This window comes from Geotrypetes seraphini, chromosome 16 (genome assembly GCF_902459505.1).
Source record: "Geotrypetes seraphini chromosome 16, aGeoSer1.1, whole genome shotgun sequence".
Lineage (NCBI taxonomy): Eukaryota > Metazoa > Chordata > Amphibia > Gymnophiona > Dermophiidae > Geotrypetes > Geotrypetes seraphini.
The window spans coordinates 54,750,327-54,777,662 of record NC_047099.1 but is presented as its reverse complement, the minus strand read 5'-3'; the positions used below and the strand labels follow the sequence as shown (position 1 = coordinate 54,777,662).

General features: G+C 46.9%; 1 protein-coding gene across 1 annotated transcript; it reads left to right on the top strand.

Moving 5' to 3' along the window:
* Positions 1–825: 825 nt before the first annotated feature.
* Positions 826–25,576, top strand: LOC117350051 (DLA class II histocompatibility antigen, DR-1 beta chain-like). Its single transcript, XM_033923971.1, has 6 exons — positions 826–1,002; positions 7,337–7,606; positions 12,643–12,924; positions 21,230–21,343; positions 24,484–24,516; positions 25,058–25,576. The coding sequence occupies exons 1-6, from the start codon at positions 903–905 to the stop codon at positions 25,069–25,071; spliced, it is 813 nt and encodes a 270-aa protein (XP_033779862.1). The 5' UTR covers positions 826–902; the 3' UTR covers positions 25,072–25,576.
* The last annotated feature ends 1,760 nt before the right edge of the window (positions 25,577–27,336 follow it).

Genomic DNA, 27,336 nt, shown 5'->3' with positions numbered 1-27,336 from the left:
TTTAGTGTGCCGGAGCTGAAAAAGTTTAAGACACTGCATTTAGAACATAAGAATTGCCGCTGCTGGGTCAGACCAGTGGTCCATCGTGCCCAGGAAATCAGCTGCAAACCTACGACCTGTATGAAAATCCAAACGACCATTTGCCTAGAATAACTTTGTGGTGGGGGGAAAGTTTTATTCTTGCAATTTCCTCCTTTGCTGGTTTCCCTCGAGCAGCCTCTACTGGACCATGGCACCGAGAGCTTTTTTTTGTATCCAGACAGACACAGGGACTGGCATTAGGGAGAAAATAACCTTCTTTGGGAAGACTGCGTTCCTTTAAAATCTGCAAAATAGAAAGAACAGAAATCACACAATAGTTCTAATGTTGGACAGGGGGAGAAGGAAAGAGGTGCTGCTGGACAGGGGGGAGGTAAAACAAAGGGAGAAGGGCTGCTGCTGCATAAGGAGAGCTGTGAAGGGGTGGTGGTGGACACAGGGGAGGTAAAAGGAAGGGAGAATGGACAGGGGGAGCAGGCAAGGGGTGGTGATGGACAGCCAAGGAAAAAGAAAGGCAGAAAGAAAAAAAAGCGGCTAAGGAGAGAGAGAGAGAGAAAGAAATAAAGACAGACAGACACACATATATTCTAGCACCCTTTAATGTAACGGGCTATAAGACTAATAGTTAAATACACTCCAAAGCCCAGGGGTTCAGGATGCTCAGGGTTGAGGAGTTTTATTTCTCTGCCTAGTGACCAATGACAAATGACAAATCTCTGCTCTCATTGGATGCAGCAGGGCCATCTGTCCAATCTGGAGTTTCGGAGGGAGGGACTTCATTGCTGATATTCTGGGGCAATTAGGAAGGGTCATTCTGATCTGTCTGTCTGCAGCTGAACTCCTGGTCCTAAACCTGTCCTGCCATGGATTTACAGCTGATCCACCGCTGCCAGATCTGTTGTGCGTTGATGGTTATCCTGACCGTGCTGAGGACTGATGTGACTTACTGCAGGGATATTCCAAGTAAGGACCACTGAGGGGCTGGTAGAGACCAGACAGCACTGATTGCAGCAAGACCCGGGTTAAAGCATTTCTGCAGTGACTACTTGGGAAGCTGGAACTAAAGAGAGAGTGTGAGATATCCAATTGGAAGAATTGTGGCTCTGGCTTCAAAAATCCAAAGTGTACTATGAGTTCAATCAAAATGTAGAATTTTAATTTTCTTTTTTTAAATTTCGATTTACAGTCGACTCCGCTTAAGTGCATGCCCCTCGGACTGGATCTCCATGTACGCTTAAATAGAGTGCGTGCTTAATGGGAGGATAGGGGGAGGCGTAGTTAAGTCGGCTCAGTTTAAATATAATAATAATAATAGCTTTATTTATATCCTGTCATACCTTTTCAGTAAAGTAGAAATACAGTGTGGATACCGCAGGTAAACAGGGAGATGACAGCATTGGTTTAGAGCAGGGGTCTCAAAGTCCCTTCTTGAGGGCCGCAATCCAGTTGGGTTTTCAGGATTTCCCCAATGAATATGCATGAGATCTATGTGCATGCACAATGCATATTCATTGGGGAAATCCTGAAAACCCGACTGGATTGCGGCCCTCAAGGAGGGACTTTGAGATCCCCGGATTACAGGGAAAGAGTGAGAAGAGAGTGGGTTGCAAAGGTAGGAGGAGGTGCGTGTAGGGAGTGTAGATAGATTGGATGGGGGTTCGAAGAATCAGATAGACTTGTCGAATAAGTGGGTTTTCAGAGTTTTTCTGAAGGATTGGTATGATGGAGAATTCAGAAGAAGGGCGCTTAGGGTGTTGTTCCAGATTGCATTTAACCGTAACGTGAAAAGAATAGAGGTTGGACCTATGACATCAGTGCGCATAAGCAGATTGTATGCTTATCCAAATTGCAAATATCCGGAGCTTAAGTCCATTGACTTTAATGTAAAAAAAACAGGACCATGGTGGTCGGCTGCGGATAACCAAAGTGTGCGTTTAACCGACGTGCACTTAGGTGGATTCAACTGTATTACCTTTAAAGTGGACTAACATGGCAACAACGCTACTTGGAAGGTATTTAGAAGGGAGGCTTAGAAGGGAACAAGGAAGAGAGAGCAGGAACCATGAGAAGAGACAGCCGAGTTAGAAAATCTGTGTTCAAAGTACAGTCCCTGAGATTAGGGATACCCTGATCACAATGGGGCCCTTTTACTAAACAAAAATTAAATTATTATTATGGTGCCGATCCAGACCACCCTCCATCAGCAAGGGCCTAAGGGCCCTGAACCTGGTGATACGATACAGTGGTTCTAGGACAAGACTGATCCCCAATCATTCCAGCTCTACAGGCATCATCTCCAAAATGGCATCCCTAGCTGTAGTCTTGCGTTACTATTGCGGTCATATTTACATACGTGAGGGGGGTGGAGGGGTCTGTATCAGAGGAGTAGAAGTTTGTTTTGGGAGGTGAGTGTGGGTCAGGGAGGTGGGAGTGTAATTGGAGAAATGAGCATGATGGGAGGGTATCTAGATTGGCATCATGGCCCCTTAAAAGCTCCTATGTTTGATATTCCTCTATCATATTTCCCCTCAGCCATCTGCTTGCAAGCAGAGTTATTCATTTATCACAGGAAGTCAGCAGCCATTGCTGACTCCGGGGGTAAATCAAGGTGCTGTTAAAGCATGCCTTTTTCTGTGCCTTGACACATGAAATGAATCCTTTACTCTTGTTTTTACTTTGGAAGGTGTAATATAAGAGAGCAATCCATGCCAGAAATTGTATTTCAAGGTAACAATTCAGAGAAACTGGAACAAATCTTACTGAATCTGGAAGATGTTGCAGGTCAAATCAAGCTAAAGAGTAGCAAATCAGCTGGACCAGATGGTACTGAAAGAACTAAAAAATGAAACTGAAGCTAGTATTAGTAATCTGTAACTCATGATTAAAATGGGTCTACGACAATTCGTAGGAAGACAGTTGGTTGGATGAAACTGGTAGGAAGATAATTTGTAGGATACAACAATTGGTTGGACGACAATTGTTAGGAAGATCCTACCAACTGTCGCCCTACCAATTGTACACTTCTCCCTCCTTATTCACGGTTATCCCAGGACAAGCAGGCAGCATATTCTCTACATGTGGGTGATGTCATCCACGGAGCCCCGTCGCGGACAGCTTTTCAAGCAAACTTGAAGATTCAAAATTTGCTAGTGCTGCACCACACATGTGTGTGCCTTCCCGCTCCACTAGAGGGCGCATCCCCTCCTCGTGGTCTTCAGTTCTTAGTTTTCCGCGGAGCCAGAAAGCCCTGTCTCTCTTCTCTGCGTTTTCAAAGTGCCTTTCTTGCACCACGGCTTCTTTATTTTCAGTTCGGGAGTCGCTGTGCGCTTTTCATTAGTTTTTTCTTCATTTGTGTGTTTTTTCTTTTTCGGTTCGGTGACCGGGGGCTCCCGGTTTGCTGTGGCCAAGGCCTTTTTTTCACTACTTATGTCCCGGCCACTTACCGGGTTTAAAAAGTGCACACAATGCGGTCGGGTTATTTCAATCACTGACCCGCACCGCTGGTGTATTTTATGCCTGGGTGCTGATCACCCGACAGACTCCTGTCCTCGCTGCGCTACTCTTCAGCCTCGAGCTTGGCGTCAGGCCAGGATTCAGGAGTTCTTTGCCATGGAGGCTGACCTCGTTTCGACTCTGGTCTCGGCCTCGACGTCGGCCTCGAAGGCGTCGGCCTCGGGCAGGTCTCCCTCAACATTGAAGGTCTCGATGTCCTCGACCTCAAGGGCCTCGGCTCCGGGTAAGTCCCCTCTTCCTCCTTTAGGTTCAACTCCGCTGCCGAAGAAGCCTTCCTCGGAGTCTCAGGCCATCCAGGTGGTGAGTGTAGTCCCGCCGGCCTCGACGAGACCATCCTCCAAGTCCTCTAAGCGTGCTTCCACCATGCGGGAATACTCTTCCTCAAGGTTGCCCTCGGTGAAACGCTCTGCTGCACCCGGCCGTCCAAATTTGGTCTCGGTGCCGATGTTCGAGGACATGCTTAAAGCGATCATCTCCTCGGAGCTCTCCTCTGCCTTGGCACAGCTTGCCCTGGCCTCGACCTCGTGTGTTGGGGACCAGCCTGAGCGTCGTGTCGGGGTGTCTCGAGGCAAGGCACGTCGGTCTCGACGTCTGTCCTTGTCTGATTCCTCGCCTCTTCCTTCGAGGCATGTTGAGGCCTCGGACCAGCATCGGTTGAAGCACCGGTCGAGGCGTCTCTCACCCTCGTCTCGGAGACTCGTGAAGCGGCCCCGGGACTCTTCCCCGAGGCGGAGTCGGTCACCGTGTCCTCGCCTTTCTGGGTCCCTCAGACCCTCGGCCTTGACTCTCTGTGACCCGAGTCTGCTGAGGTCCCTTGTCCGGTCTGGGGCCCCGCTCTGGGAGGTCCCGGTCTCGGGGATTTCTGCCTCTTGTTCCTGTTCAGGTAGGGTTTCCCCGAGGCGACTGGCTCAGACCTCGATGCCCCAGACCCCGGGGTCCTCTCCGCAGGGACCCGCTAAGCACAGGCTATCGTCGACCTCCCCCCCCCGTTCTTTTAGCAGGGCTTCCTCGTGTGGATATGGATGTGCCCCCGCTGTATTCCAGGGAGGCTTCTCCCTCCTTTTCTGCTGCCTTGAAGTCTTGTTCGACCTCCCCACCTGAGGAGCAGTCTGAGAGCAGACCCTCTTCATTTGCTAGATTTGTTCAGGATATGGGGCAGGCGTTGCATTTGGACCTTCAGTCCGATTCTTAGTATACTAAGGAATATTTGGAGGAGATGGAACTTCCCTATCCTCCTAAGGAGTCCCTGCGGCTCCCCCTGAATCCGGTGTTACAACAGACATTCTTTCGCAATCTGGAGACACTTTACGCTATCCCGGCCATTCCATCTAAAATGGAGTCTCGGTATCGGACGGTCCTGTGCAAGGGGTTTGAAAAGGCTCAGTTTTCCCACCAGTCTTTGGTGGTGTAGTCTACCCTCAAGAAGTTGCACCCTTCCCAGGTTTATGCGGCTGTTCCACCGGGCCAGGAAGGCAGTACGATGGATAAATTTGGTCGCCGCCTGTATCGGAATTCGATCTTTCCAGGATGATTTGCCTGTCCATCGCCGGGCGGATTTTTGCCTGCTTGTGGATATTCTTTCGCAGCTTCGGCTGTACAGTGGAACCTTGGATTACGAGCATAATCCTTTCCAGGAGCATGCTCGTAATCCAAAATGCTCGTTTATCAAAGCAAGTTTCCCCATAGGAAATAATGGAAAGTTACTTTGATACGTTCCCCCCCCCCCCGAGAACCGGCATTGCTCTCCCCGAAGGCCCCCCCATGATTCAGCACTCTCCCTGCGTTTTGGCAACCCCCCCCGCCGCGATTGGGCATCCCCCCGCCGCGATCCGGCACCCTCCCTACGCGATTGGGCACCCCTCCGCTGCTTCTTACCATCATCTGGGCACCGGCACCGGCATGTCCTGTGCGTTGGTGCCGGTGCCTGAAGATCGGCCTCCTCTTCTGCTGGGCCTTGAGCATCTGCGCATGCTCAAGGCCTGCGAGTTCACGTTTTTTCTACCTTTTGTTGTATGTGGTTTCTGCTTTTCACTCTTTTCCTTCCAGCGTCTGCCCTGTCTCTTCAATCCAGCATCTGCCAGTTCCATCCACTGTCTGCCCCTTCCAGAAACTGTCTGTCTCCCCCTGCTATCTCTCCTCTAGACCCCTCCCCCCTTTGGTCTGGCATGCATCATCTTCCCTCTGTTCCCTCATGGTCTGGCATCTTTCTCCTTTCATCTCTCTTTCCCTCCCCCCTGTGGTTTTTAGCATCTCTCTCTTCTCCTTTTCTCTGCTCAGATCTGATATCTCTGTCTCTGTCTCCTTCCCTGTTCTCTGTAATAGGCGATTCATCAAAAGCTTAAATAAACTTGGAAACTTGGAATCTCTCTATCTTCCCTTTCCTTCTCTAGTCTTCCTTCTTTATTTTCTGCCTCCGTCTAAATTAAATTCTTTCTATGCAATCCTCAGTTTCCCTCTTTTCACTGTGTCTACCCACAGCATGCCACCCCTTTTCTTCAACCCTCCACTATCTCACTAACTCTATCTTCTTCCCCCATCCAGCATATGTCCTTTTTTGCTTTATCCCTTCTTCCAAGAAGTATGTGTTCTCTTTCTGCACTTCTATTCAGCATTTGCTCTCCCTTCTCCCATCATCTGCCCCCTTCTCTCTCCCCACTTCCATCATCTGCCCTCTTCTCTCTCCCCACTTCCATCATCTGCCCCCTTCTCTCTCCCCACTTCCATAATCTGCCCCCTTCTCTCTCCCCACTTCCATCATCTGCCCTCTTCTCTCTCCCCACTTCCATCATCTGCCCTCTTCTCTCTCCCCACTTCCATCATCTGCCCCCTTCTCTCTCCCCACTTCCATAATCTGCCCCCTTCTCTCTCCCCACTTCCATAATCTGCCCTCTTCTCTCTCCCCACTTCCATCATCTGCCCTCTTCTCTCTCCCCACTTCCATCATCTGCCCTCTTCTCTCTCCCCTTTCTGCCCACTTCCATCATTTGTCCCTTTCTCTTAATCTCTCCATCCACCACAGGCCCATCTCTCTCCCTTCCTCTCACCTTTCCGATTTTGGCAACAAAATCGGCAACACCCCTCCCCCCCGGATGACACTTAAGATCGGCAACGGGCCTCCTCCCCCCTCCCCCCGTCATCAACAGCACTTTAGATGGGCAACGCACTCAGTCCAAAGCTTCTCTCTGACTGAACTGCCTGGGTGGAAACAGGGAGTTTTGGGCTGAGCATCGCGTTGCCAATCTGAAGTTTTGTGGATGCCGGGAGGAGAAGGAGGCCTGTTGCCGAATTTGAGTGCCGGGGGAGAGGAGGAGGGGCGCCGTTGCTGCTGCCCCGAATCCGATCTTGCCGGCCCTGCGCGGATCGGCACCCGGACCTGGCCGGCTGAGCACCCCTCCCCCCCCTAAGGCTGCACCCGGGGCGTCCCTCCCCCCCCCCCTTGGTACGCAACTGGCGAGCAGGGCAGAGAAGGTGCTCAGGGGAACGTGGGGAGAGGTATTGGAAAGCGGAAGTGCCGGGTCTCATTTCTCTGGAGTCGCCTGGGATTGATTGGGCCCCGCGTGTCATTCATTCGTTGGGGAGGACAATTTCCCAAAGGCTGTTTAGCGGGGTAGAGCTCACCCACCCCCCTCCTGGAGCCGGCCCCGGCGACGCCCGTGCTGGTGCTGCCCCTTGCGGTGGGGTCGAGACTGCAACGGGGCAGCCGTCGCGCGCGAGGGAGGGGGGCGGTTCGGGGGCTGCGACGGTGACTGGGGGGGTTTCACCGACTTCTCTCTTTCTCTCTCAGAGGATTTTGTGGTAGAAGTGAAGTCGGAGTGTCACTACAGCAACGGGGGCCGGGACGTCAGGTTCCTGGAGCGCTACTTCTATAACATGGAGGAGTTCGTGTACTTTGACAGCCAGGTGGGATGGTACATCGCCAAGACGGAGTTCGGGAAACCCACTGCGGATTCTTGGAACAATAACACAGCGATCATAGAGCAGGAACGGAATTTGGAGGAGAGATTCTGCAGATACAACTACGGGGTGTTTGATGCCTTGATCGTGCAGCGGAGAGGTGAGTGAGTGCCCCGAGACCCCCCTCCCCCAGCCCCGCCTTCAGGTTCACTAGTTTAGGGCTTTGGGGGACTCTGACTTTAGTCCCTTCTCCCAGAAGCACTTGCGAAGCCCCCTCCCAACAGACTGCTGGAAGCAAACCTAGCAGACCCCCCCCCAGGAGAGATGATATACACTGCCCCCCTTTCAGATAACATCCCTGAAACCCTATAGCTACCAGTTAAGAGAAAAGAAAATAAGGCCAGGAAGGACAGAAGACAAGCAAGAACCCCCCCCCCCCTGCAGAAGGACATGCTCAGGGACCCCCTCCCCAGACACTCCAGCTTCTTTTAAAAAAAAATTATTTACTCATTTTATAGCTTACATCAAGTGCAACAACAACAAAAAAAATAGCCACATTTAACTTGAAATTCTACAATTCTTCATATGAAATAGAATTTATCCCCTTCCCTCCCCTCCCTTCAATATCTCATAACATACAATAAAGTCCCCCCTCCCCCACCCCATTCTTTCAGGGAAAATGATACCTATTCATTCCAATAATTTATTAATGGCCCCCACACATCTTGAGATTGATTAAAAACTTCCCTTTATGAATAGCTAATATTCTTTCCATTTTATAAATATGACATACTGAATTCCATCAAAAACTGTAACTCAATCTATTCCAATTTTTCCTGTCAAAATAAGTAAAAGCTTATTAGTTTTGGAAGATAGTTGGCTCTTAGCCCTCCAGCTTCTTACAATAAGGAGGCAGGAATTACAATGACCGCAGATCAGTTGTTCGCTTTGACAAGACCTACAAAGACTAAAGTATTCAGAGCCCAAATAACATCCCTCTCCCCCCCCCCCTTCATTCATTTTGAATAGAAAGCTCAGCCATGGCCTCACTGGACACAGCTCCACATCCTTTCTTAAAATGATGAGAATAGACAAAACCATTCACTGTTCTCCTGGAGCTGCTGAGACTAAAAATCTCCCCTCCCCAACGTCCATAGAAAAGGCAGCTAAGCAACCCCCCTACCACCCCAACACCCCCCTAAGTTTTTCTGTTTCTAGCATCATCATCAATATTACCCTCAATAATGGAACACTATATATATAAACCCTAAAATCGACAATATATATACACTATATATATAAACCCTAAAAGCGACAATCAATCGGGCTTCCGCACGGACCACAGCACAGAGACCATCATTGCCTCCTTACTTGACCACCTGCACATACTCTTCAGTCGGGGCTCCAGCGCCCTGATCTTACAATTTGATCTAAGCAGTGCGTTTGACTTAGTTGACCACACTATTCTACTGGAATGCCTGGCCCACATTGGAATCTCCGACCAGGTACTCAGCTGGTTCCAAGGGTTCCTACGAAACAGATCCTACAGGGTACACAAAAATGACAAGTTCTCCTACAGCTGGGTTAACTCCTGCAGGGTACCACAAGGCTCCCCCCTGTCCCCCACCCTGTTCAATATCTACCTCGCCTCCCTCAGTAACCTCCTTCACAAACTTAAGCTCAAATTCTTCATCTATGCAGATGACATCACAATTGTCATCCCTCTAACCAGTCTATCCCAGGATCTTCTCAACTACATAACTAGCATACTCAGCCAGATAGAACTCTGGATGCTCTCCTTCAAACTAAAGCTCAACCCGGACAAAACAAAATTCTTTCTAGCCACCCCCAAAGACAAAATCAAAGACACCACAATCCAAGTGAAAGGATTGGTTTTCCCACTCGAACAAACATTAAAAATACTAGGAGTCACGCTTGACAAGCACCTATCCCTAGAAAATCACACCGACCTCACTGTCAAGAAAGGCCTTTCTGCACTCTGGAAACTCCGTACCATAAAGAAATACTTCGATGACACTGCATTCCGCCTATTAGTTCAATCCTCTATTCTCAGTATACTGGATTATTGCAATATCATCTACCTAAGCTCCACAAAGAAAATCACCAGAAGACTAAAACTGATTCAAAATACAGCTGTCCGCCTCATTTTCGGCCTGAACAAATGGGAACACATCACTCCCTTCTACCACCAACTGCACTGGCTACCTTTCGAATCCCGAGTCCTTTTCAAGTTCGCCTGCATCTGCTACAAGACAGTATTTGGTCTCTCACCAAAATACCTCTCCCCACATTTCACTATGTATTGCACCAACAAGAAATTCCGCAGAATCCAGTTGTTTACCTTCCCCTCCATAAAATTATGCCAGCTCAAAAGATTCATAGACAAAACCTTCGACTTCCAGGCGGCCAAGCTGAACCCTTGGCTAGCCCAAATGATGCTAGAGGCCCCGACCTACCTCGACTTCAGAAAACTTCTCAAAACACACCTCTTCCGCGAACAAGACCCTTAACCCTTGCTCCCCGCATACATTCCAACCACCCCCCTTCCTCTCCCCCCCCTCTCTTGGTTTCCCACCCCCTCCATTGTATCTTCCAACCCAACTATGATAAACATGTGCTAAAACTACATTGATTCCTTCCGCGCTACTTGCTATTCCGACAACATTTTTGTAAATCCGTGTTCAGACCGGATCCCAATGTAAATGATGTGAACCGCCTAGAACTCTTTGGGTATGGCGGGATATAAGAACCTAATAATAATAATAATAAAATACAAAAATAGAGTAAAAATCAATTATCGAAAATACATCAATAAGAAAACATTGAACACTTTGAAAAATAATTCTGAACTACTAGCCCAGCCCTGTCTTTCACTCGCCTTTCATGTGACGTTATCCTCCATTGTCTGCTTTGTTATTGTAATGAAAACTGAATTTCAGATTGTGTTTATTGGCCTTTCTTTCCATGCGTTGAAGTGAATTAATACAGCAGTCGCAGTTGTCTGCGATACCTTAGTATTTGCACAAAATCCTGAATTTTCTTTGCCCCAAATGATTAAACAGACACAAGGGCTCATTTACTAAATCATTAATTGTATATTAAAGACAGTTTTTAGCAGTGGGGGGGGGGAAGGAAACAGCTGCAATGTTAATGGCCATTAATGCAGTGACTTATAAAGCAAGTCCACCGATATATCGTATCTTTGGAAGCATACGGTAGTTTGTTTCCCCAGTAAAAACCTGTGTTGATGTGGATTATCGGGGCCTTGGCCTCGATCCCTGACCCTTTCTTAACTCCATTCTTGTGATTAGTTAGTTATTCAATTTTCTATACTGTTCTCCCAGGGGAGTTCAGAACAGTTTACATTCAGCGCACTTCTCTGCACTAAAACCCGCTATCACAGTTTTGTAAAAGAGGGGGATAGTTAAAGCATGGTAAAACGACAAAACATGGGTGGTTTAAAGTGGATTTTACACTTCTTGGCAATTTTGGAATGCATTTACCATAATAACATGCACTAAAGCCTAGTTAAACCTAGGACACAGTTTAGCAAACAGGCCCCTGATTAACTTTCTTTCTTTTTCCCAATGTCGGTGACGATCTTGTAGGACAGCTTAAATAACTGCTAGAATAAATGTGATAAAAAAAAGTCATTGTTCCTCCCACATTGTGCCTTTATCCAAATACAGTACTGTGAAGATTCTTGAGAATCTCTTTCAAGTTACGCAGGTAGGGTTGATCTCAGTTAGGGCTCTAGTCTTTGACCTGGGGGCCGCCACGGGAGCGGACTGCTGGGCACGATGGACCACTGGACTGACCCAGCAGCGGCAATTCTTATGTTCTTATGGATGGGATTATCTATAAATTTACTGAACTAATTACAAAGACTAAGGGGACACTTGATGAAGTTACAGGGAAATACTTTTAAAACCAATAGGGGGAAATATTTTTTCACTCTGAGAATAGTTAAGCTCTGGAACGCATTGCCAGGGGTTGTGGTAAGAGCAGATGGCGTAGCTGGTTTTAAGAAAGGTTTGGACAAGTTCCTGGAGGAAAAGTCCATAGTCTGTTATTGAGAGAGACATGGGGGAGGCCACTGCTTGCCCTGGATCGGTAGCATGGAATGTTGCTACTTTTGGGGTTTTTACCAGGTACTTGAGACGTGGATTGGCCACCGTGAAAAGGCGGGCTACTGGGCTAGAAACAGAGTGGCATCATCTTGACCAGCCTACTGGTTAGCCAAGGTTCAAAGTCCACTGCAACACCTTGTGTGCCCACCTTTTAAAATGGTCTTTAATAAAAGAAATATTCTTTTTAATATACCACCTTTCGGTGGTACAGTCAGAATGGGTTACAATTAAATGCAGGTGCTTTCTATCCCTACTGGGATCACAATATAAGTTTTATACCTGGGGGCAGAAACACGATTAGACAAATTCAAAAGTTTCCTTTTTAAAGACGCATTTGGGAGTTAAAGTCAGAGATAAACTTCAGATCCTTAAATTATACAACCAGCCTTTCTTAAGCCACCACTTAACCCTCCCTTACATTTTTACCCATTGTATGTTACTTTCCTATCACATTTGTAGTTCTACCTGCCTTCCTTTTTTTCCTGCAAGTGACTGACTTGGTTTTTGTTTGGTATGATTTAAGTGCGTGTTTGTTTTTATAAGCGTTTGATCAAATTTTCAATAAAACTTGGAGGGTTAAGTGACCTTCCCAAGGTCAGAAGGATTTGCAGAGGGTTTTGAGCTCAGTTCCCCTGGTTCTTAACCCGCTGCTGTAACCACCAGGCTACTCCGCCACACCAATTATGACTTAGTCTGTTCCCCCTACATCCCATCCTATGAGACAGAGCACAAAAGCCCCCTCTGCCGCCCTTGAAGAGGTGACAGTAGATTACATGCACTCCAAGAAACACATTTACCAGTCAAATCATAGTTCATAAATAAAAATTACATTACTAAAGGGAGCTCTGTGTAGGCTCAGCTCATTTGCATTTCCTGGAGGTTATCTATATCTAAACAAAAGTGTCAATTTTTCCACCATCCAGCTTCTCCCTAATGCATTTTTTATCTCCTATGGTAAAGGAAAAGTTGGGGGAGGGGTTGGGGGTCAGGTCACCTCTTCCCCTCCTCCAGAGTCCGTTTGTAATGCACCGTTTTTCTGTCACAGTAAAGCCCGATGTGACGGTGTCGCCCATGAAAACTGGGAGCTCCGGTGAACAGCACAGGCTGGCCTGCTACGTGAATGGTTTCTACCCCTCCGCAATCAAGGTGAAGTGGCTGCGGAACCAGGTGGAGGAGACCAGCAGCGTGGTATCCACTGAGCTCCTGCAGAACGGAGACTGGACCTCCCAGATCCTGGTGATCCTGGAGACGGAACTCCAGCGCGGAGACACCTACACGTGTGAGGTGGAGCACAGCAGCCTAAAGGAACCCCTCAAGGTGGATTGGGGTAAGAGGCTCCCTGCTCTTTACCTCATTAATTCCCCTATAGGAGAAATGGGAGGAGAAGTTAAGGGTGAGGCTCCTGCCCTCTGGTGTCAGAACTGACCCTGCTTCTCTTCTCGCTGTCAGGACAATGTAAGGATTGCTTTTTAGACATTCAGGGCTGGATTTTCTAACATGCCAATTTTTTTAGGTGCTGATAGGCACTCAAACTCAGTAAAAAATGCTAATGAAATAATGTTTTTAACACAGTTTCAAAGCACCTAAAAAAAACTGGGGCCGGAATTGCACTTATGGAGGCACAATTCACATTATAGGTAGGCGCCGGAAATGTAGACCAGAAAAACCCTGGTATAGAGCACTGGATCCCAACCCTGTCTTGAAAACCCAATTGCCTGGTGGTCCTGATGTGGATTGGGATACACTTACCTCTGCTTCCGGCAGCAGCAGGAGGCTATTAAACTCTATGAAAGGAGCTGGTCTCAAGCAACTGGTGTTGGACCCAACAAGGGATCAGGCAATACTGGACCTACTACTTACCAATGGAGAAAGTGTCACAGAGGTCTCGGTGGGCGACACATTGGCCTCCAGCAGTGGCGTACCTAGGGTATGTGGCACCCGGGGCCCATCATTTTTTGACACCCCCCCCCATCTATATGAAAAATATGATTTTTAGTACCAATCTACATATCGCACCACAAGAGTGTACCTAGGAAAAGGCTGCATCTTAAACACTGCAGTGAGCACTAGAACACCAACACATACATTGTAAAACTAAACAAGCCAGATCCCACACAGTCAATTGGTCCTGTAGTCAATGCCAACTGAAAACTATGTCTTTTTCATACACACAGAACAGAGATACACCCTCGCCCAAAATGGAATAATCACAAACTAAAAATAGAAATATGTAGACAAAAGTTAAACTGATCCGCCAAGAAACCAGACCCTGGATACAATGCAACACCACAAAAAACAGTAACACATGTCCTCTAATACAGTGCAAAATATAAAGACAGTAGATGTAAATTTGAAAAAACTGATACATAACAATCACCACTTTATAAATTAACAAATAAAAATAAAACAAATAATGAGAAATAAAAAAATACCATTTTATTGGACTAATCCCCGTAAGCTCGGTCCCCATCCCCGCAAACCACCTGATTCCATCCACACAAGCCTTGAATTGTTTATATTAAAGTATAAAAAGAAACAATATTCTGTACAATTGTCAATTTATAAATCAGCGTCTTCTCCCCACTCTCTTCCCCATTTCCCTTCAGCATCCTCAGCCCACTCTCTCTCCACTTTCCTTCAGCGCTCGCACATAAAAACAAGCAAGTAATTTTATATCATTTTCATTCTATTCATTCATAGAAATTAAAGTCTAGATAATGCCAGTCACATAACAAAACATGATTTTACAAAAATAATTCCCTGCAGTCAAGCCTGCAAGGATTACTAGATGTCTTTCAGCAGTTCCCCTCCCTCCCTCCCCCTTACCTTTGTGGCCAAGTCAAAATGATCTACCAACAATAAAATTTTAAAAACACAAAGCACGCTGTACGCAGAGAAAATGTTAATTATCATTTATATTCCGCGGGTTTTCAAAGAGGTCAAGGCAGATGACTTTATGCAATGTCACCTCAGTAACAACTATACAAAAATAGACAAATATTCCCCCTCCCTTTTTACTAAACTGCGATAGCGGTTTTTAGCGTAGGGAGCTGCGCTGAATGCCCCACGCTGCTCTCGACGCTCATAGGCTCCCTGCGCTAAAAAACTCTATTGCGGTTTAGTAAAAGGGGGCCATAGTGCAAAATATAGACAGCAGATATAAATTTTCAAAACGGACACATTTTGATCACTAAGTTGAAAATAAAATAATTTTTCCTACTTTTTTGTCTGGTGATTTCATGAGTCTCTGGTCCTTCTTCTGGTCCTTCTTCTTTCTCTCTCCCCCTCGCTCCCCTCTTTATTTCTGCCTTTCTTTCTCTCCCCTTGGTCCCCCTCTTTCTTTCTGCCTTTCTTTCTCTCTCCCCCTGACCCCTCTTTATTTCTGCATTTCTTTTTCTCTCCTCCTGGCCCCCCCTCTTTATTTTTTCCTTTCTTTCTCTCTCCCCCTAGCCCGCACAAAGCCATCGTGCCGATTTCTCCACTTCCACGATTCTTTCCCTACCCTCACCCCCAAGCCAGCAGCCGATTTCTCCCTGCTCCTTCTCCGATGTCCTGAACTTCATCGGGCAGCAGCAGCATTCACAATTCACTGCTGTTGCCCGCTTCAGGCCTTGTTCTCTGTCGGGTCCTGTCTTCATGAAAACTGGAAGTAGGCAGGACCCGGCAGAGAACAAGGCCTGAAGCCGGCAACAGCAGCGAATTGTAAACGCTGCTGCTGCCCGAAGAAGGTAATGGAGCACCGAGGCAGTCCGCTTCTCCCCCCTCCCAGCCGAACCCCCGCTGACCCTCCTATCTCCCCCCCCCCCCGTGAACCTTTCCGACCTTCCCAGCGAGAGCAGCAAACCTCCTTCGCGGCTTTCTCCTCTCTCTGCCGCGTTACTGATTACATCATCAGTGATGCGGCAGAGGGAGGATAAAGCCGACGCTACTGGAGGGAGGTTTGCTGCTTTCGCTGGGAGGGTCGGAAAGGTTCACTTGGGGGGGGGGAGAGATAGGAGGGTCAGCGGGGTTTCGGCTGGGAGGGGGGAGAAGCGGTCTGCCTTGGTGCTCCAAGGCCTAGCGCCATTACCTTTTTCGATAATGGCGCCGATGCTGCTTTCGCTGGGAGGGTAGAAGCGCGATAGGGACCGGGCCAGCTGTGCACCCCCCCCCCACTAAGGCGGCACCCGGGATGGACCTCCCCCTCGCCCCCCTTGGTACGCTACTGCCCTGGGGAAACAGCCTGCAACAAGATCGCGCGATGCCAGAGATCTTTGCCTGCTTCGGCTGTTTCCTCCGCCGCGGTCCCGCCCCTCCTCTGACATCAGAGGAGGGGCAGGACCGTGGCGGAGGAAACAGTCGAAGCAGGCAAAGATCTCTGGCATCGCGATCTTGCTGCAGGCTGTTTCCAGACGCGACACCCGGCGCAGGGGGGGGGAACTGGACCGGACCGGGAGCACCCCCTCAGGGCTTGGTACCCGGGGCGGACCGCCCCCCCGCCCCCCCCTTGGTACGCCACTGGCCTCCAGTGACCACAACATGGTATGGTTCAATCTTAGGAAAGGTTTCACTAAATCTACCACACTGACCAAGGTCCTCCAATTCAAGGATACAAACTTCAAAGAAATGGGAGACTTCGTTCACCAGGCGCTACAAGGACAAGCAGAAACCGATAGTGTGGAAGAAATGTGGTCGACTTTGAAAACCACCATACAGGAAGCGACAAACCGCTATGTTAAATTAGTAAGTAAACGGCGAAGGAACAATAAGCCGAAGTGGTTCACTGCGGAGATCTCAGCCCTTATCAAGGAGAAGAAAAAAGCATTCATCTCTTACAAACAATCAGGGAAACAGGTCTCTAGAGCAGACTACTTGACCAAATCAAAAGCCATCAAAACGGCAGTCAGGGAGGCTAAGTTTCACATGGAGGAGTCTCTGGCAAAAAACATCAAGAAGGGAGATAAATCCTTCTTTAGGTATATCAGTGACAGAAGTAAAAACTCAGGCGGGATTGTACGTCTTAGGAAACCAGATGGAGACTATGTGGAAAAGGATTCGGAAAAGCCTAACTATTAAATGAATACTTCAGCTCAGTCTTCACCCGAGAAGCGCCGGGACTTGGCCCTCAGCTACAGACAAGGGTTGGCTCAGTTGACCCGTTTAGTAACTTCGAGTTTATGCCCAGCAGTGTCTACAGTGAGCTATCAAGGCTCAAGGTTAACAAGGCAATGGGGCCTGACAACCTACACCCCAGGGTGCTAAGGGAGCTGTGTGATGTCCTGGCGGAGCCACTGTCCAAGCTCTTCAACCTCTTCCTTAGGAAAGGCTGCGTCCCGTCGGACTGGAGGACGGCTAACGTCATTCCACTCCACAAGAAAGGCTCCAAGATGGAGACAGCAAACTACAGACCGGTGAGTCTAACATCGATAGTGAGCAAACTAATGGAAACTCTAATAAAACACCAATTGGATAAGATCCTGGATGAGGAGAATCTATGGGATCCCCGTCAACATGGATTTACAAAAGGGAGATCGTGCCAATCCAACCTGATCAGCTTCTTTGACTGGATGACGGGGAAGCTAGATATTGGGGAGACCCTGGACATCGTGTACCTGGACTTTAGCAAAGCATTCGATAGCGTACCACACCGCAGGTTGCTGAGCAAGATGAGTTCTATAGGATTAGGTGACACATTGACGAAATGGGTTGGGAACTGGCTTGGAGGTAGACTTCAAAGGGTGGTGGTGAACGGCACACCCTCTGAAATGACGGAGGTGATCAGTGGGGTACCGCAGGGCTCGGTCTTGGGCCCAATCCTATTCAACATCTTTATAAGGGACTTGGCAGAAGGGCTTCGGGGTAAAATAACATTATTCGCCGATGACGCCAAACTAAGTAATGTAGTGGGCAAATGCACAATAGATGATGTTTCAATGCCCGACAACATGATGCACGACCTACTCCTACTGGAGCACTGGTCTAGGTCCTGGCAACTCAACTTCAATGCCAAAAAATGCAAAGTTATGCACCTGGGCAACCAAAATCCATGCAAGACTTACACCCTAAATGGAGAGATCCTAACAAGAACTGAAGCAGAACGTGACCTAGGGGTGATCGTCAGTGAGGACATGAAGGCTGCCAATCAAGTGGAGCAAGCTTCATCCAAAGCAAGACAAGTCATAGGTTGCATACGCAGGGGTTTCGTCAGCCGAAAGCCGGAAGTCATTATGCCGCTGTATAGATCCATGGTGAGGCCCCATCTGGAATACTGTGTGCAATTCTGGAGGCCGCATTATCGCAAGGATGTGCTGAGACTGGAGTCGGTTCAGAGAATGGCTACCCGGATGGTCTCGGGACTCAAGGATCTCCCATACGAAGAACGGCTAAACAAATTGCAGCTATACTCACTAGAGGAGCGCAGAGAGAGGGGGGACATGATCGAGACGTTCAAGTATCTCTCAGGCCGCATAGAGACGGAGGAAGATATCTTCCTTTTCAAGGGTCCCATGACAACAAGAGGGCATCCGTGGAAAATTAGGGGAGGGAAACTACGAGCTGACACCAGGAAATTCTTTTTCACAGAAAGGGTGGTTGATCGCTGGAATAGTCTTCCAATGCATGTGATCAAGGCCAGCAGTGTGCCTGAATTTAAGGCCAAATGGGATCGTCACATGGGATCTATTCACAGGGCGAAGGTAGGGGAGGGATCTATTTATAGGGCGAAGGTAGGGGAGGGACATTAAGGTGGGCAGACTAGATGGGCCTTGGCCCTTATCTGCCGTCTATTTCTATGTTTCTATGTCCTCCAGGACAGGGTTGGGACCCACTGCTCTCTATAAGTGTCCAATCTCGGCCCTCGACAGGTTGGATTTTCAGGATTTCCTAAGGTAAAGAGAACGAGAGGGCACTCTCTAAAGTTAAAAGGGGATCGATTCCGGACAATTGTAAGGAAATTCTTCTTCACCCAAAGAGTGGTAGAAACCTGGAACGCTCTTCCGGAGGCTGTTATAAGGGAAAACCCCCTCCAGGGATTCAAGACAAAGTTAGACAAGTTCCTGCTGAACCAGAACGTACACAGGTAAGGCTAGTCTCAGTTAGGGCGCTGGTCTTTGACCTAAGGGCCGCTGCGTGAGCAATTCTTATGTTCTTATGAATATGCATGAGATTTTTTTCCATACAATGGAAGCAGTGCATACAACTAGATCTCGTGCAAATTCATGGGGGAAATCCTGAAAACCCGACTGGATTGTGGCCCTCGAGGAGTGACGTTGGACAACCCTGCTCTGGATTGCATCATAGGTCAAACCTCAGATTCTTGGTATTTAGGTGTCTTAAGTGTTCATAAGCGTTTGCATCATTTCAAATACTCATTAACAATTTTTAAAAAATTAACAGTTCAAAAATTGTGCAGTTCTCTACAGTTTTCTTTTTATTATTTACTATGTATGTTACTATATTTGTCTAGATCAGTCTGTTTACTCCTCATTGGGAATTTTTTTCAGCTGAACTTCTTTGTCAAATAGCCACAATATATTCACCTATGTGTATTTGCTTCTCTTTATATCCTCTTGAAAAATGATCCTGTGTTGCTGGTGATTCCTGTACACACGTTTCACCACCAAAATCAGTAATAAAAGCCTTCCCTGCTGTTATCACTGTATCTGCTCTGATACCTTCATTACTCTAAGCGAAATACGCTTCCTTTTTATTGTGGACATTTTGGAAAATCATACTAGACCTCTCAATTTATATAAATTTTTTATTTTCTAAGAAACTTTTTTTGTAATCCAAACCAAATACATACCAACAAGACATCGTCATAAGCATAAAAGTAACTCAAATGCCTCAAAATCCACTTAATTTACATCAGTGGTTCCAAACCCTGTCCTGGGGAACCACTAGCCAGTGTGGTTTTCAGGCTATGCCTAATGAATATGCATGAGAGAGAGTTGCGTATAATGGAAGTGACAGGTATGCAAATCTGTCATATGCATATTCATCCTATATAATAAAACCCTAGCCGCGCATGCGCACTCCTATCTGCGTGCTTCCATGATCCGTAGGTCTGTGGCCGCAAGTCCCCAGCCTTACACCTACCTACACTCACCAGCAGGATTCGCCACCAGCGCTGGATTCCCTGCTTTACAAAGACGGGGGTCGTAGGAGGCCCGAAATCGCCCAAACTCACAGCCACATACCGGCACAAACCTCCCTCCAGCGTTGGCAGCCGCAGCACGCTAAACAGACTGCTTCGCGGCTTTTTCCTGCCGGTGAGTTTCCTGCTGGTGACGGCATCAGTGACGCGACAGAGGGACTCAACTGCAGGAGAAAGCTCCAAAGCAGCCTGTTAGCGTGCTGGAGGGAGGTTTGTTAAGGTCATGTCGCATGGAAGGGAGACATAAGAGAGTCTGCTTTAATTGAGGTTCCCTATCTGCTGCGCATTCCTCGCATTCCACAGCCTGGGCCCCCCTGTTAACGAGCCCACGTGCCCCCCCCCCCCCGAGTAGGCGGCTACTGTGATACTCGCAAGAGCCGGCTACTGCAGCTGAGCCGCCACATGCAGCTGGCCCGGGGACGCAGTTCCGCTGTCCTTGTTGCAAGGCTCTGGCTTTTCGGAGCTCGCTTCCCCAATCGCTCAAGTGGGACTGTGGGCCACCTTCTTATCGTAGGTGCAGTTCTGCCTGTAACCGTGGGGGGAGGAGGGCATTCCTCTACTCTGATTATGGCAATTGCAGCCTCTGGCCTAGGGTTGAAAGGCGTCTTTAAGATGTGATCCAAAGATACACCAATTACCTGTTTTATTTAAAAAGAAACATTAGAAATACCTCATAGAAATGATGAAACAGAGATGACTTTAGCTTATTTTTTAAAACCAATTTTAACAATTTGTGGAGAGAGACAGACAGAAAGACATACAGACAAAGGGGGCTAGGGAGAGAGACAGACAGACAGCGGCCAAGGAGAGCGAGAGACAGAAAGACAGACAGACAGCCAGCGGCCAAGGAGAGCGAGAGACAGAAAGACAGAGAGACAGCGGCCAAGGAGAGAGAGAGACAGAAAGACAGACAGACAGCGGCCAAATAGAGAGACAGAAAGAAAGACAGACAGCGGCCAAGGAGAGAGACATACAGAAAGAAAGACAGACAGCGGCCAAGGAGAGTGAGAGACATAAAGAAAGAAAGATAGACAGACAGCGGCCAAGGAGAGAGACAGAAAGAAAGACAGACAGCGGCCAAAGAGAGAGACAGAAAGAAAGAAAGAAAGACAGACAGACACATATATTCTAGCACCCGTTAATGTAATGGGCTTAAACACTAGTTAGGAATATCCTGAAAACCCGACTTGCTGATGGTTCCCCAGGACAGGGTTGTGAACCACTGATTTACACACTGACTTTCAGAGGTGAATGAGTGTGAGCTCTGGATGTTAGATGCCCACATAACAAATTCTCGGATTTTTCGGAGATGGCATCAGTTCATTGGTTTGTTGTCACACATTCTTGGCTACTGAACACGGGAACCCGCTTCTCAGTCTGCACAAATCCTGAAGGTTAGCCTGGTATGTGTCCCCCCTTGCTATACTGTATTTGTTACATCTCCAGTCTGTAAATGTTTACTCCTGGTGTTGTGGGGTTTGTTTTTTTGTTTTTGCAGAGCTTCAAACCTCAAAGTCTGCGAAGAACAAGCAGCTGACGGGAATAGTGGGGTTCGTGCTGGGGGCCGTGTTTATCATTGTGGGATTGATCATTTTCCTGAAGAATAATAAAGGTAACCCACACTCACAGCCACGTAATGTCACCGGTGAAGAATGGAGTAATTTAATAGTTTGAAGACACTGGGTTACAAGATCCTAGTCAAGATATATAGATATTTGGTTTTCATAGGAAAAGGCTCTTGCCAGACACTCCTGGTTTATTTAATATGTCATTAGTTTGAGGGGGTGCAGCAAATCTGGCTTATTTGTATTTGTGGAGAGTAACTTCAGAAAAGAAATAAAATACATACTTTTCAAGAAATTCCTGAAGCAGCAATAACATCACGACCTCTTAGTAACTCTAAAACTGACATTACCGCACTAACAATAACAAAAGAACCTCCACTGTGACCACCTATTAATTCTTTTACAAACCACCTCACCCACAACAACACGTTAAATGTTTATAAGATCTACAACTTACCTCTCTAGCTAATCATTGTAACTCTACTTTTTTAATTAACCTTTTGTAATCCGCCTTGAACCGCAAGGTAATGGCGGAATAGAAATCCCTAATGTAATGTAATGTAATGTAACTTCAAACCAAAAATATCCCATTGTTTTGACTAATATGCTGTCGGGTCAGGTTATGTTTCTGATTCCTTGGCCTCAAGTAATAGACAAATGGCATCTGAAGACTGTTTGTTTGCAAACGTAACAAGTTACATTTCACCCATCTCCCCCCCCCCAAATGCCTCCAATATTCAGTATATGCAGCAGCAACCAGGAAGAGATACTTCAGGCAGGACTTCAGACAAATGCGTTCACTAAATATGTGCACAATTAGTGAATGACACGGGGAAAAATTTTGTCCCCATCCCCATGAGCTTGGTTCCCGTTCCGTCCGTGCAAACCATCTGATCCCATCTTCACAAACCATCTCCCTTCTGTGTTCCTATCTTCCCCATTTCTAATATCTCCCCTCTGTATACTCCCTCCTGTGTCCTGCATTGCCCCCCCTGTATCCCTATACCATCCCCATGTATCTTCCCTTTATGTCTATGTCCCCATGCACAAATTTCCCCTCTGTTTCTGTTACCTTCCTGTGTTCAGATTTCCCCTCTCCTCTTCTACACCAATGTCTCTTTCTCTTCTCCAACCCCATCTAGCTTCTTTCCCTCTTTCTTCCCCCCCCCCTTTGCTTCCAGCATCTGGCTCACCTGCCTGTCCTCCCCTTTCGCTTTCCTGCTGTGGGTTCAATATTTGTCTCCTTCATCCACATGGCCCAGCATCTCTTTCCCTTTCACTTCCTCCTTCCTACTGTGAGGGAACACGTGCAGTCACAGATTGCACGGTCCAGCAGCCCCCTCCCGTCCGATCACTGCGTCCCACCATCTCCATCCCTCCCTCCCTTCCCCTAATCTTATGTGTGAATTTAATTGTTCTTCTTCCAGCAGCATGCTTTTCTTCAGTTGAATCTTCTCCTTTGACGCAACTTCCTGTTTCCGGTTGCGTCAGAGGAGAAGATTCAACTGAAACAGCCGCGTCCGCTCGCGACTTGTTGAAAGTGTGCCGCTGGGAGAACAATTAAATTCAGCACATAAGCTGAGGGTGAGGGAGGGAGGGAGATGGCCGGACGCAGCGATCGGGTGGGAGGGGGCTCCTGAATCGCACAATCCGTGACCGTATATGTTCCCTTCACTGCGGAGACAAGACCTTTCACTGCTCCACGGGGCGGTGAATGGCCTTGTCCCCGTGGCGACTACTATTTTTTTTGCTCCCCGTTTCGGCGAGTTACCCGTGGCTCCCTGCAGCTCAGCAACCGTGTCATTCTCTATGCGCAATGTCATAGAATTTAGTGGAACTGCCCTTAAATTACATGCAGGGATTTGTGCCAGGTTTCAGGTAGCGTTATCCTTGCGCCCAAAGTTGGGCGTGGATCCCAGCACTACTCACTGTTCTATACACAGCACCCAGCTCGGAGCGCCGTTTATATGAGGGTGATTTGAAAAGTTTGAAAATAAAAGGAAGTTAAACAAATATTTTTTAACATTTGACAAACCTATTTTTCCAACGGGATGGAAAAACTGGACACTTGCTGAACAATATTAACCTTTTCCTATCGTGTGTCCCGGATGACGGGACATTCCAAAAATGTCGTTGCCATCGTATGTCCCTTGGCATACAGTACACGACAGGAACACAAAATATTTGAATTTACAGACTTATGACTTATTTACGTTAAGTTTACAATAGCCGTAAATGATAACGGTGAATAATACAAAACTTTGCTAAAATAATTACGATTGGAACCAGTGTAACGTAAAATTTATTATGATAAGAAAAGGTTAAGAGATATAACTTCATTTTTTTTTATATTTAATTTGTTTTTTTACTGAACTTTTCAAACCACCCTCATCGAATAGCATTTAGTGTGGATTTTTTTTTTCAGTGCCCAAATGTGGGCACCACTGACTAAATCTAATCCGAAGTGTCAAACAGTAGTAGACACTCGTCTTGGGAAAAAAGGAGAGATTTGGTTTTCCTGGATGATTAGTTAGTTATAGGAAGGACAAGTCAAGAGATGTCCCGTCTTTGGAGTCGTCTGTCCTTTTGATGCAGTACTTTTCCATACAAAATAAAAGAAGTCGTATTTGATTGCAGTCCATAGATTTCAAGAAAAGTATTTCTGCCTTAGAAAACAGCATCTCTAATACGGAGTCTTAACTTCCAGGGAAATGTTAAAGTCAATATCTGCAGTACACAACGTTCTCAGATCGTTAGGCCCTGTTTAAATTAAGGAAAAAAAATGATCTAAGTTAACGTTTGTGGTACTGGTACATGCTGTGATATTTTAAGGCTTTGTTAAAGTCTTGCTGTGATTGGTTAGAACTCCAAGATGTAGTCACACTGAGGGGAGCTTGCTAATTGGCTGAGAGCACTTCCCGGGAGTGTGCAAATCTTTACACACACACACGCACACATGTTAGCTTTTAACTTCCTTTTTAAAAGAAATAGAGCTTTTTTTTCATTACATCTGTTATAAGTCATTGCATTCAATCTTACTATATTATCTACTGTATGTTGATATATGAAAAGATATTCTCTATTTGGACTATGTCGATTTAAGTGGAATAGAAATGCTCTGATTAGATTAGATTGGACAACTAACTCAGTGACTGGATTGGTTTGTTCTTTTTTTTTTTTTTTTCAGGTGCATCCCGACTTCAAATTCCTGTGAATGAAGGTAAATAATACCTGGGTAGAGAGGGAGAGTGACTGTACCTGAAGGTTTCCTTCTGGATGCAGAGAGCTGATTCAGGGGAGGGGGGAATGGAGAGTGACCTATGCAGAATACATCCATGCGAGGCCCACTATTAACTGGGATTCACCATTTGTCTTCAGAGCTTGAAAGAGATGAAATTTTTAGGTTATTAGATTATCCCTAATGAATATATAGGAGGTGGTTCTGTGGCCGACAGGATTTACTATTTTATTTTGACTGCGGCTGCTTTTTACTGCCCCTCCTTGAAACTCATGTCCTAGGCAACCACTTTGTCTTGCCTAGCGGTTAGGCTGCCACTGACATCATGAGAAAAGACAGAGGGACTTAGATCATGAGGGAGCGATGCAAAAATAGTGACCTCACCTTGCGCTAAGAAAGGATGGAGTGGGAATAGGAGGGCTTTGTAAGCCCAGGAGCTACTGAGGTGAGGGAAGGGCGAAAGATGCCATTGGGGAGATAGGCTGTACTCTTCTCATTTACAGCTCTCCCATCTTCTCTGCAGGTCTCCTGAATTAAGCTGATCTGTGAGAGATTGGATCCTCTCTAAGTAAAAGGAAAAGCAAATATTCCTCCCTCAAGTCCCCCTCGCAGCCAAAGGATCAGTGAAATGTCTCCTGCATCAACAGGTGGGCTGCAGAGGAGCCGCTGCTGTCTATTCCAACCCCTCGGGCTTTCCACCAGCGCTGAACCCCTTCCTTGAACCCACAGGGTTCAACCCCAGCTGTAAATGGCCACTGGACTATCTCTCCTGTAGCTCAAGATCTCAGCTAAATTCTCTTATATTGCGCTGAGAATCTGCTGTCTCACTTTGCCAGTCTGAAATATACTACTCTCGTAAATAAATGTCCCACACTTGATCAAGTCCTCCTTCTCAGCTTAAGTTTTGGGTTCTTGTTTTTTGGGATTAATTTGTTTTCAGCGTTTTGATATAGTTGTGTAAACTTACATTTAACACCAGTGATGATGTAGCTCTGAGAGACATAATCTGATCACCATAAGAGCAGTGTCTGGTCGCTGTACTTCAAGAAGGACATGGCGGTACTTGAGAGAGTCCAGAGAAGAGCAACTAAGCTAATCAAGGGTAAGGAGGACCTCTCATATGCTGACAGACTGAAGAAGCTGGGGCTTTTCTCCCTGGAAAAGCGGAGACTTAGAGGGGACATGATAGAAACCTTCAAGATCATGAAGGGCATAGAAAGAGTGGTCAGGGACAGATTTTTTAAATTATGGGGAACCACAAGTACAAGGGGGCACTCGGAGAAATTGAATGGGGGAAGGTTTAGAACAAACGCCAGGAAGTTCTTTTTCACCCAGAGGGTGGTGGACACATGGAACGCGGTACCGGAGGATGTGATAAGCAGGAGCACGCTACAGGGCTTCAAAGAAGGTTTGGATAGGTACCTGGAGGACAAAGGGATAGAGGGGTACAGATAGGAGTAGAGGTAGGTTATAGGGATAGGATTAGAGGCAGTTACAAAATTAGTCAGGGGCACTGTTCAGGCAATTAAGCCTGATGGGCCGCCGTGGGTGGGGACCGCTGGGCAAGATGGACCTCTGGTCTGCCTCAGCGGAGGCAACTTTTTATGTTCTTATGTCTCTTAGACTTGAATATACACGAGACCTTTTATATCGATGACCGATTCTCTCAGACATTAACAGTACATGCGGTAGTTACTCCTGGGTGAGGTATTTATCCACAGTTAAATCATAGCCATGCAACAGTGATTCATCCCAGATAAGTCGGTATAGGAAACCCAAGAAGGCCACAGAGCCTGTCACCTCTAGTGTCCGTCCGTGGACTGGATGGCTCGAATCCTATGTTAAGGAATATGCATGGAGAAAAAAACCCCTTTCACCTGTAAATCACAGGGGATGGGCACCGGGATACAAAACCTTTCACTTCTAGGGCTCAGGGATGGATATTTTGGCAGATCTACAAACTGGAGAGCACATTGGACCAATGGGGCTGAGTGATTCAGAGCTTTAAATATTAGGGTGTCGTGAGGGCATGTCCTGAGTGTAATACTGGGGTATTCTGACTTCTGTCTATAGCTTGAACTTTTTATTTAAAAAAAAGTTTGTTGTGATTTAATTCTGCTGAGATAAAGGATGGCTATAGCTAGTTACAGTAGGATGTTTAATCTTTGAATCAGAATCGCACTGTAAATCTGTAACTGATACTTTATGTTGTACCCACTCGGTGACAATAAAATGAACATGGGACAGCCTGTTTTTATTTCTGGGGTTTTGTTTTGATCATAGTAGTTTTGAGGTGCCCGTTTGAATGGGTGTTGCACTAGTATAGCGCTCCACACGTCTGTGGGAGACTCATTGCAGTTGGGCAAGAGGCCTTGAGGGTCGATACATGCTCATGGTCTGCTGTGTCTTGGTCCCTCCAAATTTCCTGTTACAGTAGGGTTGAGATGCATCAGGTCTTGAACATGTGTGAATACTCAGGCCTCACGCTGACCATCTTGAGTCTTCTGTAGAAACGCTAACTGCTATATCCAGTTGTCCTATAAGAGGACAGGGAAGATGCTAGACAATGGGGGAGGGAGTAGGAAAGGGAAGATGGGAGAGGAGGGAGGCCTTTGAGTCACCCTTTAGTGAGGGAACGACAGAGCTGAGTTCTTTGCCTAAGATGTCAGACTCCCTCAGGCCCTCCCTCACTGCACTGGTGACCAATGAAGCTTTGGCTACTGATGGTCCAGTCACCAGATTTTTCATTCAGATTTACATGTGTTTATACAAATGTTATTCTTAATTATGTAATTACTTGAT